General features: G+C 41.9%; 1 protein-coding gene across 4 annotated transcripts in view; it reads right to left on the bottom strand.

Annotated features, from left to right (window-relative positions):
* The window catches only part of SLC22A15 (solute carrier family 22 member 15), a 119,592-nt gene that overhangs the window by 20,056 nt on the left and 81,992 nt on the right, over positions 1–17,544 (bottom strand). For all 4 annotated transcript variants that reach the window (XR_016037261.1, XM_055402725.2, XM_055402724.2 and 1 more), the window contains 2 exons: positions 9,756–9,896; positions 1,523–1,608 (listed from right to left, as the gene is read on the bottom strand). Coding sequence is in view for 3 of the 4 variants with exons in the window: in XM_055402725.2 (XP_055258700.1) it covers positions 1,523–1,608; positions 9,756–9,896 (227 nt within the window). In the remaining variant the exon portion in view is untranslated. The remainder of the gene's footprint in view (positions 1–1,522; positions 1,609–9,755; positions 9,897–17,544) is intronic.

Here is a 17,544-nt window from a genome sequence, read left to right as displayed (position 1 = left end):
GAAGCCATCACCAGAGCAGCACTTAACACATGATGTGCTCTGACAGGAAATGAATGCTTCAGCTGCATTTCTAGCTGTTATCAAAACTGTATGCTAGGGTAAGCCTGGATGGGAGGGGAGTTTGGGGAGAATGGATAGATGTGTATGTATGGCTGAATACCGTTGTTGTCCACCTCAAACTATCACAACTTTGTTAGTTAGTTATACTCCAATATAAAATAAAACGTTTTTTAAAAATAAAATACTTTCAAGCAACAACCAGACAAAAAAGTTAATGCTAGAGAGTTCCCTGGCAGTCCAGTGGTTAGGACTCAGAGCTTTCACTGTTGGAGCTTGTATACTAAGTCTCTTCGGTCGTGTCCGACTCTTTGCAACCCTATGGACTGTAGCCCTCCAGGCTCTTCTGTCCATAGGATTCTCCAGGAAAAAATACTGGAGTGGGATGCCATGCCCTTCCTCATGGGATCTTCCCGACCCAGGGATCGAACCCAAGTCTCCTGTGGCTCCTGCATTGCAGGCAGACTCTTTACCACCGAACCATTGGGGAATCCCAACCTGCTGGGCCTGAGTTCAATTCCTGGTTGGTTAACTAAGACCCTATAAGCTGCCCAGCTTAGCACCCCCTTAAAAAATTTTATGTTAAACCATTTCACAATGATTCTCACCTAAAGAACAAGCTCCATGATGGAGTCCTAACAAAATTTAAAAGCCTCTAAAACAGGGTTTTCATTGTACCCTATGCCCCAGAAGCAGAGAGTTCATTATGACCTATTTCTTATCTTTGAAAATCACTGCTAAAAAAACCACAGTTCTTGATGCAATAGAGGGCATGCCTCAGGTGTGCTACTGCAGAAAAGAAACTGAGAAACAGCATTATCTATAGTGCTGCTACAGAAGGGCAGAAATCACGTTAGAAATGAATGCCAAAGGGACTTTTCTTCAAAGCTGTGTTTACATAGCAACATGACAAATATAAAAATAGCGACATTTCCTAAGGATGTTTTATTCACACTTTACAAAAGACTGAGAGAAGGTCAATCATTACCAATATTATTCTTATTCTGCTCTTGCTATTATCAGGGTGCCTTGGAAGTACTGATGGAGACGCTGAGGGGTGCCAAAACCACCGTGGAGGACCAGTGCCTCTCATCTCCAGTCTCGTGATTGGCTGGACCAAGGAGGGCAATCTGCAGCCTTGGACAGAGTTTCCTTCTGTGCAGAACTAAATGGCCCTCATCATCATCAAATAAACAACTCTAACAACACCAGTACTGCAGTCCAGACACCCCAGATGGTAGCTTAATCGCCTGAAAGAATTAATAGTGCACCTCTAAGCACATTATTCACCCAGAGAATAGTTTAGGCAATGGAAAGAATCTGGCCCATTATACCCCAAACAATTGCTAAATAATATGCAATCACAGAAATGAAGCATGGCATATGGTAATCTCTCCACTATATTGAGATTCATTGTAATAAAAGTGCTGTTCAGAATCCCCGTGTAGAAATTGGAAAGGCATACCTTTCTTTTCTGGAAGAAACATGACAATAAGACAAGCCAGTCCTCCGAGGCACAGAAATGCTGCCAATGTCCTCTTCCGACCAAACCTAAATGAAACAAAGAAGTTCACGTCTCCCTAGAGAAACTTATACATTCATTTCCTCCACCCCTCAACCTTCCTTTTTAAATGTCCCCACTTTTATTACATGTTCATCTTTTCTTAAGGAGTGGGTAGCAAATGTGACTGACTAAGACATGACTTAAGTAACCGTCACAAAGCAAAGGAAAACCAGCTGGACGGCAGGATTAAATGATGTGTGTGGGACAAAAACAGAGAATCATCCCATTTACTTTTGTGAGTGCTTACTACGTTCCAAGCACTATCGGAAATGCTTTCTGTCTCTATCATCTTACTTAATGCTAATAATCAACCTGTAAGACATGTGCTTAAAGGTTCTCCATCTTCTAGAGAAGAAAACTGAAACACGGAGAATTTTAGCTCATTTATTCATTTTCTGGTTATTTGTATCTTAAGCAGTTAAAATTTTATACACCTCTTTCTCTCTTAAAAAGACAAACAGAAGGAAATTTCTTGTTAGTGTATCAGAATTAAGTGAAATTGATTGCACACTTTGTTGGGAGAAATAAATTTCAAATAACAGCTCTAGACTTGAAAGAAAGATATGAACATTCATACGCCTTCCTTTACTAGGCAATGTGCTAGGTCCTCTGTGAGGAGCTTCAGTGTTACTTGGTACTTTTACGATAATTTTTCCAGGGGACTTTCAATGACCATCCAATGTCGTGCTCCTTCCCTCTGCTTCAGGTTTTAATCCTGACTCCAGTGGTGGTGGCTGGGGGACAGAGAAGAATGCTAGTCTCCAGGTTATTGTGCTTAATTTAAGAGTCAGTATCCAATGTCTTTCAAATGACAGGCATCATTCAAGGCAGGCATTAGGGATTCAAAGACATACAGGACACCCCATGGACTATGTCCTCGTGACACTTGACGTGTTCTCAGAAGGGGGCACGGGAAGCTACAATAGGAAGAACACCTGAGGGGTGTCTGGCCCCCTGAGGATGTCGGGACAGGTTTCTGAATACGTTCCCTGGCTCAGCCCTTGGACCATGATGTGAGTACACTCAGTCGTGAAGAGAGGGGTCAGCAGAGGCAACTGGGACCAATCCCCAGAGAAAAGCCCTTCAATTGAATGGAAATCTAAAACTGCCCTTTAAAATAAGCTGACCTCAATACCCACAATGACAGCATCCAGTGCATGCTAAAGGAATGCTGTTGTTTTTTTTTTTTTATAAAAATGATGACTTCTAGAAAATGAGAAATGGTATAAGCCAAATGATTTCTAGCTCACAATTTCCAACTGCCCTGGTCAGGGGTTCAGTAATAGAAGGAATCTGAGAAAGCTGAGGAATGAGTGGTCTATAAAAGAACTTTTAAAAAATATTTCAAAACTGTGCTCACTGATTATGACTGGCAAAAGTAGGGTCTATTCTTCCCATCAACAAAGTCCAGTGGGACTTAGGAAAGAAAAGTCTTTCATTCCTCCAGTTCTTTGTCTTGTGTGAGAGCTTCTCAACGACCATGACTGGGGCAGGGAATTCTGACTGGGGCAGGGAGTTCTATGTGTGTCGAGCCGATATTCCCACGTGTTGGCATGAACAAATTACACAGCCTGCTCAAAAAGTCGGGTGGTAACATCTTTTAAATATTGGATTAAAAATCTATGAAGACCTAAATAGACATTTCTCCAAAGAAGACATGAGGATCGCCAATCAGCATAGGAAAAGATGCCCAACATTGCTAATTATTAGAGAAATGCAAATAAAAACTACAAGATATCACCTCCCACCAGTCAGAATGTTCCTCGTTTAAACTCAACAAACAATAAATGCTGGAGAGGATGTGGAATAAAGGGAACCCTCCGCACTACTGGTGGGAATGTAAGTTGGTATAGACGCTATGGAGAACAGTATCAGTTCAGTTTCAGTTCAGTTGCTCAATTGTGTCTGACTCTCCGCGACCCCATGAATCACAGCACACCAGGCCTCCTGTCCATCACCAACTCCCAAAGTTCACTCAAACTCATGTCCATCGAGCTGGTGATGCCATCCAGCCATCTCATTCTCTGTCGTCCCCTTCTCCTCCCACCCTCAATCCCTCCCAGCATCAGAGTCTTTTCCAGTGAGTCAACTTGTCACATGAGGTGGCCAAAGTATTGGAGTTTCAGCTTTAGCATCAGTCCTTCCAATGAACACCCAGGATTGATCTCCTTTAGAATGGACTGGTTGGATCTCCTTGCAGTCCAAGGGACCCTCAAGAGTCTTCTCCAGCACCACAGTTCAAAAGCATCAATTCTTCGGTGATCAGCTTTCTTCACAGTCCAGCTCTCGCATCCATACATGACCACTGGAAAAACCATAGCCTTGACTAGACAGACCTTTGTTGGCAAAGTAATGTCTCTGCTTTTTAATATACTATCTAGGTTGGTCATAACTTCCCTTCAGAGGTTCCTTAAAAAGGTAAAAATAGAGCTACCATATGATCCAGCAATCCCATTCCTGGGCATAAATCCGGAGAAAAACAGAAAAGATACCCTGCACTCCAATGTTCACAGAAGCACCATTTACAACTGGTAAGACATGGAAGGAATCTAAATGTCCATCAACAGATGAGTGGATAAAGATGTGCTACATAAATACAATGGAATGCTACTCAGGCACAAAAAAGAGTGCAATAATGCCATTTGCAACAACATGGATGAACCTAGAGATTACCATACTAAGTGAAGTAAAGTCGCTTCAGTTCAGTTCAGTCACTCAGTCGTGTCCGACTCTCCGCGACCCCATGAATCACAGCACGCCAGGCCTCCCTGTCCATCACCAACTCCCGGACTACACTCAAACTCATGTCCACAGAGTCGGTGATGCCATCCAGCCATCTCATTCTCTGTCGTCCCCTTCTCCTCCCACCTCCAACCTTTCCCAGCATCAGAGTCTTTTCCAGTGAGTCAACTCATCGCATGAGGTGTCCAAAGTATTGCAGTTTCAGCTTTAGCATCAGTCCTTCCAATGAACACCCAGGACTGATCTCCTTTAGAATGGACTGGTTGGATCTCCTTGTAGTACAAGGGACTCTCAAGAGTCTTCTCCAGCACCACAGTTCAAAAGCATCAATTCTTCGGCGATCAGCTTTCTTCACAGTCCAACTCTCACATCCATACGTGACCACAGGAAAAACCATAGCCTTGACTAGATGGACCTTGGTTGGCAAAGTAATGTCTCTGCTTTTTAATATACTATCAAGGTTGAGCATAACTTTCCTTTTAAGGAGTAAGTGTCTTTTAATTTCATGGCTGCAATCAGCATCTGCAGTAATTTTGGAGCCCAAAAAAATAAAGTCTGACACTGTTTCCACTGTTTTTCCATCTATTTCCCAGGAAGTGATGGGACCAGATGCCATGATCTTTGTTTTCTGAATGTTGAGCTTCAAGCCAACCTTTTCACTCTCCTCTTTCACTTTCATCAAGAGGCTTTTGAGTTCCTCTTCACTTTCTGCCATAAGGGTAGTGTCATCTGCATATCTGAGGTTATTGATATTTCTCCCAGCAATCTTGATTCCAGCTTGTGCTTCCTCCAGCCCAGCGTTCCTCATGATGTACTCAGCATATAAGTTAAATAAGCAAGGTGACAATATACAGCCTTGACGTACTCCTTTTCCTATTTGGAACCAGCCTGTTGTTCCATGTACAGTTCTGACTGTAAAGTCACTTAGAGAAAGACAAATGTCATGATATCACTTATATCTGGAATCTAAAATATGATATAAATGAACTTATTTATAAAACATGAACCTAGATATTATCATACTAAGTGAAGCCAGTTACTTAGAGAAAGACAAATATCATGGTATTACTTACATGTGGCATTTATAATATGACACAAATGAACTTATCCACAAAACACAGACACAGAGGACAAACACGGTTTCCAAAGGGGAAGGCTGGGGAGAGATAAATTAGAGGAGTTTGAGATTGGCAGACATAAACTACTATATATAAAATAGATCAACAACAAGGTCCTACTGAGAGGGTAACAGGCAGGAGGGCTAGGGGGTCTCCAAATGGAGGAAATAGGCTGCGAGTGTCAGACGTTTTTATCTCTCTCTCAAGTGGTAGGAGGAAACAAACTAAAAGTCTCAGATTTTCTCCCTTCTCTATACAAAAGTAAAAGGAGGTTTCTCTTAAAATTCTGTGTTGCCATGATGACACCTGGTTCCACCTGAACTTAACTTTTCTCAAACCTTGAGCTAACCTATGCGTTTTTCTTATGTAAATGTTTTTCTGAAGCTATGTTAATGAACTATGTATTCACCCTAGACTCTGTCTTTCTTCAAGTCCTGCTTAAGATTCAGAACTGAAAAGGGCTCAACAAACCAGTATTCTTTACTCATACAGTTATTCTCCTCATCTATGTTAATGAAACTATATATTTGCTTGGAAACCTGCCTTTCTTCAAGATTCATATCAATCATTTTATGGCACGGGATGATTCACCTTGGCGTAGTCAATAAAGCAGAAGTAGATGTTTTTCTGGAACTTTCTTACTTTTTCGATGATCCAGCAGATGTTGGCAATTTGATCTCGGGGTTCCTCTGCCTTTTCTAAATCTAGCTTGAAGTTCATGGTTCACATACTGTTGAAGCCTGGCTTGGAGAATTTTAAGCATTACTTTACTAGCGTGTGAGATGAGTGCAATTGTGTGGTAGTTTATTCTTTGGCGTTGCCCTTCTTTGGAATTGGGATGAAACTGACCTTTTCTAGTCCTGTGGCCACTGCTGAGTTTTCCAAATTTGCTGGCATATTGAGTGCAGCACTTTCACAGCATCATCTTTTAGGATTTGAAATAGCTCAACTGGAATTCCATCACCTCCACTAGCTTTGTTCATGGTGATGCTTCCTAAGGCCCACTTGACTGTGCATTCCAGGATGTCTGGCTCTAGGTGAGTGATCACACCATCGTGGTTATCTGGGTCGTGAAGATCTTTTTTGTATAGTTCTTCTGTGTATTGTTGCTACCTCTTAATATCTTCTGCTTCTATTAGGTCCATACCATTTCTGTCCTTTATTGTGCCCATCTTTGCATGAAATGTTCGCTTGGTATCTCTAATTTTCTTGAAGAGATCCCTAATCTTTCCCATTCTATTGTTTTCCTCTATTTTTTGCACTGATCACTGTGGAAAGCTTTCTTATCTTTCCTTGCTATTCTTTGGAATTCTGTGTTCAAATGGGTATATTTTTCCTTTTCTCTTTTGCCTTTAGCTTCTCTTCTCAGCTATTTGTAAGGCCTCCTCAGACAACCATTTTGCCTTTTTGCATTTCTTTTTCTTGGGGATGGTCTTGATCACTGCCTCCTCTACAATGTCACAAACCTCCATCCATAGTTCTTCAGGCACTCTATCAGATCTAATCCCTTGAATCTACTTGTCACTTCCACTATATAATCGTAAGGGATTTGATTTAGGTCATACCTGAATGGTCTAGTGGTTTTCCCTACTCTCTTCAATTTCAGTTTGAATTTGGCAATCAGGAGTTCATGATCTGAGCCACTGTCAGCACCTAGTCTTGTTTTGACTGACTGTGTAGAGCTTCTCCATCTTTGGCTGCAAAGAATATACTCAATCTGATTTCAGTATTGACATCTGGTGATGTCCATGTGTAGAGACTTCTCTTGTGTTGTTGGAAGAGGGTGTTTGCTATGACCAGTGCATTCTCTTGGCAAAACTCTGTTAGCCTTTGACCTGCTTTGTTTTGTACTCCAAGGCCAAATTTGCCTGTTGCTCCAGGTGTTTCTTGACTTCCTATTTTTGCATTCCAGTCCTCTATAATGAAAAGGACATTTTTTTGGGGGTGTTAGTTCTAAAAGGTCTTGTAGGTCTTCATAGAACCATCAACTTCAGCTTCTTCAGCATTACTGGCTGGGGCACAGACTTGTATTACTGTGATACAGAATGGTTTGCCTTGGAAACGAACAGAGATCATTATTCTGTCATTTTTGAGACTGCATCCAAGTACTGCATTTTGGACTCTTGTTGACTATGATGGCTACTCCATTTCTTCCAAGAGATTCTTGCTCACAGTAGTAGACATCATGGTCATCTGAATTAAGTTCCCCCATTCCAGTCCATTTAAGTTCACCGATTCTTAAAATGTCAATGTCCAGTCTGCCATCTCCTGTTTGATCACTTCCAATTTGCCTTGATTCATGGACCTAAGATTCCAGGTTCCTATGCAATATTGCTCTTTAAAGCATCGGACTTTAATTCCATCACCAGTCACATCCATAACTGGGTGTTGTTTTTGCTTTGGTTCTGTCTCTTCATTCTTTCTGGAGTTATTTTTCCACTGATCTCCAGTAGCATACTGGGCACCTACCAACCTGAGGAGTTCATCTTTCAGTGTGTCAGAAAAACATCTACTTCTGCTTTATTGACTACAATAATCACAACAAACTGTGGAAAACTCTTGAAGATATGGGAACACCAGACCACCTGACCTGCCTCCTGAGAAATCTGTATGCAGGTAGAGAAGCGACGGTTAGAACTAGACATGGAACAGACTGGTTCCAAACCAGGAAAGGAGTACATCAAAGCTGTATATTGTCACTGTATATTGTGCTTATTTAACTTATATGCAGAGTACATCATGCGAAATGCCAGGCTAGATGAAGCACAAGCTGGAATCAAGATTGCCAGGAGAAATATCAATAATCTCAGATATGCAGATGGCCCCACCCTTATAGCAGAAAGCAAAGAAGAACTAAAGAGCCTCTTGATGAAAGTGAAAGAGGAGAGTGAAAATGCGGGCTTAAAACTCAACATTCAGAAAACTAAGAGCATGGCATCTGGTCCCATCACTTTGTGGCAAATAGATGGGGAAACAGTGGAAACAGTGTCAGACTTTATTTTTCTAGGCTCCAAAATCACTGCAGCTGGTGACTGCAGCCATGAAATTAAAAGACACTTGCTCCCTGGAAGAAAAGCTATGACCAACCTAGGCAGCATATTAAAAAGCAGAGACATTACTTTACCAACAAAGGTCCATCTAGTCAAAGATATGGTTTTTCAGTAGTCATGTATGGATGTGAGAGTTGGAGTATAAAGTAAGCTGAGTGCCAAAGAATTGATGCTTTTGAACTGTGGTGTTGGAGAAAACTCTTGAGAGTCCCTTGGATAGCAAGGAGATCAAACCAATCAATCCTAAAGGAAATCAGTCCTGAATATTCATTGGAAGGACTGATGCTGAAGCTGAAACTCCAATAATTTGGCTACCTGATGCAAAGAGCTGACTCACTGGAAAAGACCCTGATGCTGGGCAAAGTTGAAGACAGGAGGAGAAGGGGACAACAGAGGATGAGATGGTTGGATGGCATCACCGACTCTATGAACATGAATGAGAGTAACCTCTGGGAGTTGGTGATGGACAGGGAAGCCTGGCATGCTGCAGTCCATGGGGTCACAAAGAGTCGGACACGACTGAGGGACTGAACTGAACGGACTCACTTTGTGCCAATGTTATCTCAAAATGCATGTTGTGGGTGAGGGACCTGGTGCCCCTCTGAGTTTTGAGACATTTCCTTTCTCTAATTAGCAGCCTGCTGACAGGGATATAACATATTGCTAAGGGGCAGGTGGGGCACTCTTTCTGCCCCTTTCTGATGTCTATGTCAGAAGCTTTATCTCTTTTATACTTTAATAAAACTTTATCACACAAAAGCTCTGAGCGATCAAGCCTTGTCACTGGCCCCAGACTGAATTCCTCTCCTTCAGAGGCCAAGAATCCTGGTGTCTTTCACAGCTCAGCAACAACCTTTCACTACTGTATGTCACATGGAACTATATTCAATATCTTGTAATAAATTATAATGGAAAAAGTTATGAAAAAGAATATATATATATGTATAACTGAGTTGCTTTGCTATACACCAAAAACTAACACAACACTGTAAGTCAATTATACTTCAATTAAAAAAAAAATCTACACAATAACTCATAAACTTGAAAGCCAAAGAATAATGCACTAAAAAATGAATTCTCACTGTGTTTGGTCTGAAAAGAATTCTAATCACCGTGGAATACTTAGCAGATATGCATATGGATACAGACAGTAATATTTAGGTGTTTATGCACGTTAGTGTACGTGTCCTCTACACAGTACATTTCATGTCCACTCATACTCACCATCTTTGGTTAATCAAGTAGATGCAGATAGGGTAAGATGGAATCTCTATGAGGCCAGACAGGGCTAAGTTGGCATAAATGTTTCCACCTAGATCACCTGCACTCAGGGTGAGGCCATAATACACCAAGCTGCACACAAACCTGCAAATGGGGGTGAAAGACAAGAAAGACAATGGAAAAGTCCGTAAGAATTTGTCAGAAAAGATTAAAATACTTGTTCAAATAATGCCCTCTGTCTCAAGAATAAGTTTGACTCCCTAATTAGGGTTTCTATCCTAATATAATTTCAATACTAGGACAAAATAAAAAAAAATAAAAGGGCCTTGGAAATGATGTGAGCTATGTCTAGATGCTCTATAAAGCAAACGAGTGGCCAGGTCCTGACAGAGAGGATGTCGTTAGTGCCCTCATTACACACTTCTGTATTTATTAGAAGACAGTGACTCTATTTTAAATTTAATTCAACTATTTATAAACACTTGCCCTAGGCGGACAAACTGAAATCATAATCACAGGAAACTAGCTGATCTAATCACATGGACCACAGCCGAATGTGGTCCCCTGGAGAAGGGAATGGCAAACCACTTCAGTATACTTGCCTTGAGAACCCCGTGAACGGTAACAAAGGGCAAAATGATAGGATACTGAATGAGGAATTCCCCAGGTCGGTAGGTGCCCAGTATGCTACTGGAGCTCAGTGGAGAAGTAACTATAGAAGGAATAAAGGGATGGAGCAAAAGCAAAACCAATACCCAGTTGTGGATGTGACCAATGATAGAAACAAGGTCCGGTGCTGTAAAGAGCAATATTGCATAGGAACCTGGAATGTTAGGTCCATGAATCAAGGCAAATTGGAAGTGGTCAAACAGGAGATGGCAAGAGTGAATGTCGACATTCTAGGAATCAGTGAACTAAAATGGACTGGAATGGGTGAATTTAACTCGGATGACCATTATATCTACTACTGTGGGCAGGAATCCCTTAGAAGAAATGGAGTAGCCATCATGGTCAACAAAAGAGTCCGAAACGCAGTACTTGGATGCAATCTTAAAAATGACAGGATGATTTCTGTTCGTTTCCAAGGCAAACCATTCAATATTACAGTAATCCAGGCCTATGCCCCAACCAGTAATGCTGAAGAAGCCGAAGTTAATCGGTTCTATGAAGACCTACAAGACCTTTTAGAACTAACACCCAAAAAAGATGTCCTTTTCATTATAGGGGACTGGAATGCAAAAGTAGGAAGTCAAGAAACACCTGGAGTAACAGGCAAATTTGGCCTTGGAGCACGGAATGAAGCAGGGCAAAGGCTAATAGAGTTTTGTCAAGAGAATGCACTGGTCATAGCAAACACCCTCTTCCAACAACACAAGAGAAGACTCTACACATGGACATCACCAGATGGTCAACACCGAAATCAGATTGATTATATTCTTTGCAACCAAAGATGGAGAAGCTGTATACAGTTAGCGAAAACAAGACCAGGAGCTGACTGTGGCTCGGATCATGAACTCCTTATTGCGAAGTTCAGACTTAAATTGAAGAAAGTAGGGAAAACCACTAGACCATTCAGATATGACCTCAATCAAATCCCTTATGATTATGCAGTGGAAGTGAGAAATAGATTTAAGGGACTGGATCTGATTGATAGAGTGCCTGATGAACTCTGGACGGAGGTTCGTGACATTATACAGGAGACAGGGACCAAGACCATCCCCATGGAAAAGAAATGCAAAAGAGCGAAATGGCTGTCTGAGGAGGCCTTACAAATAGCTGTAAAAAGAAGAGAGGCGAAAAGCAAAGGAGAAAAGGAAAGATATAAGCATCTGAATGCAGAGTTCCAAAGAATAGCAAGGAGAGATAAGAAAGCCTTCCTCAGTGATCAATGCAAAGAAATAGAGGAAAACAACAGAAAAGGAAAAACAAGAGACCTCTTCAAGAAAATTAGAGATTCCAAGGGAACTTTTCATGCAAAGATGAGCTCGATAAAGGACAGAAATGGTATGGACCTAACAGAAGCAGAAGATATTAAGAAGAGGTGGCAGGAATACACAGAAGAACTGTACAAAAAAGATCTTCACGACCAAGATAGTCACGATAATGTGATCACTGACCTAGAGCCAGACATCTTGGAATGTGAAGTCAAGTGGGCCTTAGAAAGCATCACTACGAACAAAGCTAGTGGTGGTGATGGAATTCCAGTTGAGCTATTTCAAGTCTTGAAAGATGATGCTGTGAAAGTGCTGCACTCAATATGCCAGCAGATTTGGAAAACTCAGCAGTGGCCACAGGACTGGAAGAGGTCAGTCTTCATTCCAATCCCAAAGAAAGGCAATGCCAAAGAATGCTCAAACTACCGCACAATTGCACTCATCTCACACGCTAGTAAAGTCATGCTCAAAATTCTCCAAGCCAGGCTTCAGCAGTATGTAAACCGTGAACTCCCAGATGTTCAAGCAGGTTTTAGAAAAGGCAGAGGCACCAGAGATCAAATTGCCAACATCCGCTGGATCATGGAGAAAGCAAGAGAGTTTCAGAAAAACATCTATTTCTGCTTCATTGACTATGCCAAAGCCTTTGACTGTGTGGATCACAATAAACTGTGGAACATTCTGAAAGAGATGGGAATCCCAGACCACCTGACCTGCCTCTTGAGAAACCTGTATGCAGGTCAGGAAGCAACAGTTAGAACCGGTCATGGAACAACAGACTGGTTCCAAATAGGAAAAGGAGTGCGTCAAGGTTGTATATTGTCACCTTGCTTATTTAACTTATATGCAGAGTACATCATGAGGAACGCTGGGCTGGAAGAAGCACAAGCTGGAATCAAGATTGCTGGGAGAAATATCAATAACCTCAGATATGCAGATGACACTACCCTTATGGCAGAAAGTGAAGAGGAACTCAAAAGCCTCTTGATGAAAGTGAAAGAGGAGAGTGAAAAGGTTGGCTTGAAGCTCAACATTCAGAAAACAAAGATCATGGCATCTGGTCCCATCACTTCATGGGAAATAGATGGAAAAACAGTGGAAACAGTGTCAGACTTTGTTTTTTTGGGCTCCAAAATCACTGCAGATGCTGATTGCAGCCATGAAATTAAAAGACGCTTGCTCCTTGGAAGGAAAGTTATGACCAACCTTGATAGTATATTAAAAAGCAGAGACATTACTTTGCCGACCAAGGTCCGTCTAGTCAAGGCAATGGTTTTTCCCGTGGTCATGTATGGATGTGAGAGTTGGACTGTGAAGAAAGCTGATCGCCGAAGAATCGATGCTTTTGAACTGTGGTGTTGGAGAAGACTCTTGAGAGTCCCTTATACTGCAAGGAGATCCAACCAGTCCATTCTAAAGGAGATCAATCCTGGATGTTCATTGGAGGGACTGATGCTAAAGCTGAAACTGCAATACTTTGGCCATCTCATGCGACGAGTTGACTCACTGGAAAAGACTCTGATGCTGGGAAAGGTTGGGGGCGGGAGGAGAAGGGGACGACGGAGAATGAGATGGCTGGATGGCATCACCGACTCTGTGGACATGAGTTTGAGTGTACTCCGGGAGTTGGTGATGGACAGGGAGGCCTGGCGTGCTGTGATTCATGGGGTCGCGGAGAGTCGGACACGACTGAGCGACTGAACTGAACTGAACTGAACTGCCCTAGGCAGTCATTGTGATATTATGAAAATGACTCTAGAAAAGAATTCTAGGGAGCAAGCCAACAGGGGGCGGTGTTGAGAACACATGCTAATAAGTGCCTGGGTTGCCAGTGGGTGGCCTGCAGGCCAGAGTGACAGGGACTCTAACACCTGGCCAGAGTCTCAAGCCCTCCTGGCATTCAGCTGCACATGCTGCAGACAGCCAGAACAGGGAAGAGAAGATGAGACCATGGCAGAGGCAGGCTCCTCTAGGACTATCAAAGCCCGGCACTGATTTCTGCGCAGCATTGCCGAAACATCGAGGCAGCACCCACTGCGTGGCAGATATTGTGCCAGGCATAGAGCCTATGTCCTACAGCCCAGAAGCTACGCTGTAGAAAAGGCCATCTTGAAACTCCAGACTGGGGAGTAACAGGAACTTCTTCCAGAGTGAAGGGAACGTAGCACTCTCTGCTTATCCACAGGGGATACGTTCCAAGACTCCCAGTGGATGTCTGAAACCATCGATAGTATCAAACCCTTTATATACTATTTTTTGCCCTGGACATCCACCCCTATGATAAGGTTTAACTTCTACATTAGGCCCAGTAAGAGAACATCTGAATTGCTGACATCACTACTTTTATGCTCTGGGTCATCACTAAGTAAAATAAGTGCGATGTGAACACAGTGCTGGGATTCGGACAGTCGATCTGATAAGCAGGACAGGACTGAGTGACTGACAGCAGGACATGTGGACAAGGGGACAACCCGTGTCTTAGGCGGGATGGAGTGGGAGGGTGCGAGCTTTCATCACACGCTGACAACGTCATGCAATTTAAAACTTATCAGTTGTTACTTTCTGGAATTTTTCATTTAATATTTTCAGACTACAGTTGACCTCAGGTAATTGAAACCACAGAAAGCAAAACCTTTTGTGCCTAGGAAACTGCATTATTAAAAATAAAATGAACTAGAACAGAACATAAATAAACCCTGAAACTACGCTTTATTAAACATGAATGCATTTTTTAAAACAAAAATTTCTATACAACAATAAAACACTTGGGTTTTGGAAATTCATTAGTGTTTATGTTTAAACAGTTCATTTTGACATGTGTGAATTACTAGGACACTCCTGCTTGCATCTGTTTTCCTTAGAAAAAGTCCAATAAGCTACACCTATGAAGAGATCAACAGGAAAGGGAAAGCTTTCTTTCCATCTCTGCCAAAAAAGCAAAGTGGGCCGAGTGCCCTAGGTTATTATTAAGAATGGGCCACAGGAACCAAGGAGAGGGAAGGCGAGGGGAGAGGGGTCCCTGGAGATGGCCCACTTAGTGACTCATCCCTCTCTGGCAAATGAGCTCCGGCAGCAGCTACTTCCCATTACTTCGTCCTAGGTGGAGTTGTCATTCATAAACTACGGATGATGAGCAGAGCCACAGCTGGGACATCACGGGTAAGGATGCAAGGCAACAGTGAATTGTCTGTTTTCCCTGCCCGCTAGTACTTTGCCGTGAGCAGCAAGCTAAGCAAACGGAAATATTTTCCTAATTTTTTTTTCTTCACTCCACACAGCCTGTGGGATCTCAGTTCCCCAACCAGGGATTGAACCTGTGCCCCCTGCATCGGAAGCACAGGGTTTTAACCACTGGACTGCCAGGGGAATCCCCTTCCTAAAATATTTTTAGAATCCTTTCCATCTGCAGTAGAGATGAGACCTTCCTCTTAGTTAATGTTATTCCTAATGTATTGTATGTGTTGGTATGTATTTATTCTGCATTTAAAATAGAAATACACATACATATTTAATTCATGCTGTGAAGGTAGTAAGAAGGGCACAAGCAAACTAAGCCAGTTAAAGGCACTAGCGGAGCTTAGCTGGTGGTAAGAGAAAACCGGGAGAACAGGCAAGGGAGGCCTCTGGTCCCGAGATGGGGACTCCGCCTACAAATTTCCTTGATGGTAGAGTTGGTCCTCTGGATGCATAATTACAGCTATTAAAATCATTTCAATCCTGTTTATGGGACCCAAACAAAAATTTTAAATGCTTGCATAATATTTAACAGTATACTTAGGGTATCATGAAATTATTTAAAAAGGCACTACTGTGGGAAATAACCAAAGGAACAGATGTTAAACACAGAGGTATAATTTCACTCCCCAGTTAAAGGCTTTCTTAAATGACTGATCCACAGAAAAGATTTTAGAATTTTATAGCATCTTCAAAAAGAATGGCACTATGTGGAATGACACTGTCTCTGTTGTCATGTATTTTAACATTCTGAGCCCTGGGGGAAGAAGTTTATTTGAGAAGAGCTCCTTTGGCTGTGTAAGACATAAAATAAACAGGAATGTTCTCCCTGACTCTGGGTCTAGTTTGTTTGTCTATTTTGTTTTCATCCCCTGAAGTCCAGAACCCAAAAGTTAATATTCCTGGGAAAAAAACCTTAAAAACTGTAAGTAAGTAACTCCTAAGAAAGTAGATGCTTCCTTCAAGGCAGACGGTTTGATTGAGTGTCTACGTGACATGCAAATGCAGTTTTATGGAGCCTTAAGTACCTGAACATACTTTGTAAGCATTTCCTTTACAATCGACAGAACCTCAAATTAGTAGCTCCCATGGAAGGACATAGAAACTGGCATACTGAATGAAGTGAGTCAGACAGAGAAAGATAAATATCATGTGATGTTGCTTATATGTGGATTCAAAAAAAAAAAAAGGGTGCAAATAAACTTATCTACAAAACAGAGTTACAGATGTAGAAAACAAACTTACGGTTATCAGGGGTAAGAGGGACAGACAAATTGAGAGACTGGGATTGGCAGATACACACTAGGTGTGTGTGTGTAGGTGGGGGGTTTGCAGTGTGTGCGTGAACTGATTTGCTAAGTCATGTCTGACTCTTTGTGACCCTACGTACTGTAGCCCTCCAAGCTCCTCTGTCCACAGGATTTTCCTGGCAAGAACACTAGAGTGGGTTGCCATGCCCTCCTTCAAGGGATCTTCCCGACCCAGGGATCAAACTCATGTCTCCTGCATTGGCAGGCAGGTTCTATACCATTACCACCACCTGGGAAGCCCCCATACATACTTTACTATATATAAAATAGATAACTAACAGTCCTTCCCTGTGCTACTGTATAGCTACTATACAGCAGCATAGGGAACTCTGCTCAAAACTCTATAATGGCCTAATATGGGAAAAGAATCTAAAAAAAAAGGATAGATGTATATGCACCACTTTGCTGCAGACCTGAAGCTAACACAACAGTGTAGATCAATGTACACCAATAAAAATTTAAAATTAATTAATCAATTGATTATTTAAAAAACAGGTTCCCTTACTCCCTTAATCCCCATGCCTCCAAGTTTGTGTCCTTCATTCAACATTTCTTATGTATCCATGACATTCCAGCAGCAAGCTGGCTCAGTGAGCTGGTGTGACCTGGCCCCTAACCATATAGGTGGTAGCCAGGGTTTGATTGGGTGGGAAAAGAGAATCATGCTATAGAAAACTATCTTTGCAGCTTCTTATTCTCAATCTACTGTTCTTTTTAGCTTTATATATATATGATTAACTTCATATAAAATGACTCGCCTCTACTTCCCATGTGAAAAATACAAGTTTCTATGTAGCCTTCTTGCCAAATACATGCAAACCACAGCACAACCATCCTTTAGGCCAGTATATATGATGTTCGTGTCCAATCCCGGACCAAATTACACTTATGGCACTTTAATGGAATGAATAATATTAAAATACATGGGTACTCTACAAATTCTACATATAGATTATCCATTTCTCCCTTTTCCACAATTTTATTCTTTCAGTGGAACCATTTTGAACCATTCAGTGCAATCTACATTAATCCTAAGAACATTTTGAGGGCAGGTCAGAATCAGCCAAACTAGAAAATCAGGTTTGCAGAGTGCTAACCCATTCACTCACTGACTGGCACCTGGGGCTTTGAGGCTTTTTTGAGGCTGTCATGTGGCACTCCTAGGACATGCCTAGGATCTCATTCATAGGAAGGATAACAGTTAGCTCACTTGTTGAGTCAGTGAGTGGGAATGTTCAATTAGAATGTGCTACCTGCCTGAGGCCAAAACCAAGGGGAGGTGCTTCAAAATCCTCCTTAGAAACTCTTCTGTCC

This window comes from Moschus berezovskii, chromosome 4, assembly GCF_049115385.1.
Source record: "Moschus berezovskii isolate FMDL1 chromosome 4, NW_MosBer_1.0, whole genome shotgun sequence".
Taxonomy (NCBI): Eukaryota; Metazoa; Chordata; class Mammalia; order Artiodactyla; family Moschidae; genus Moschus; species Moschus berezovskii.
This window is presented reverse-complemented; position numbering and strand designations above follow the sequence as displayed.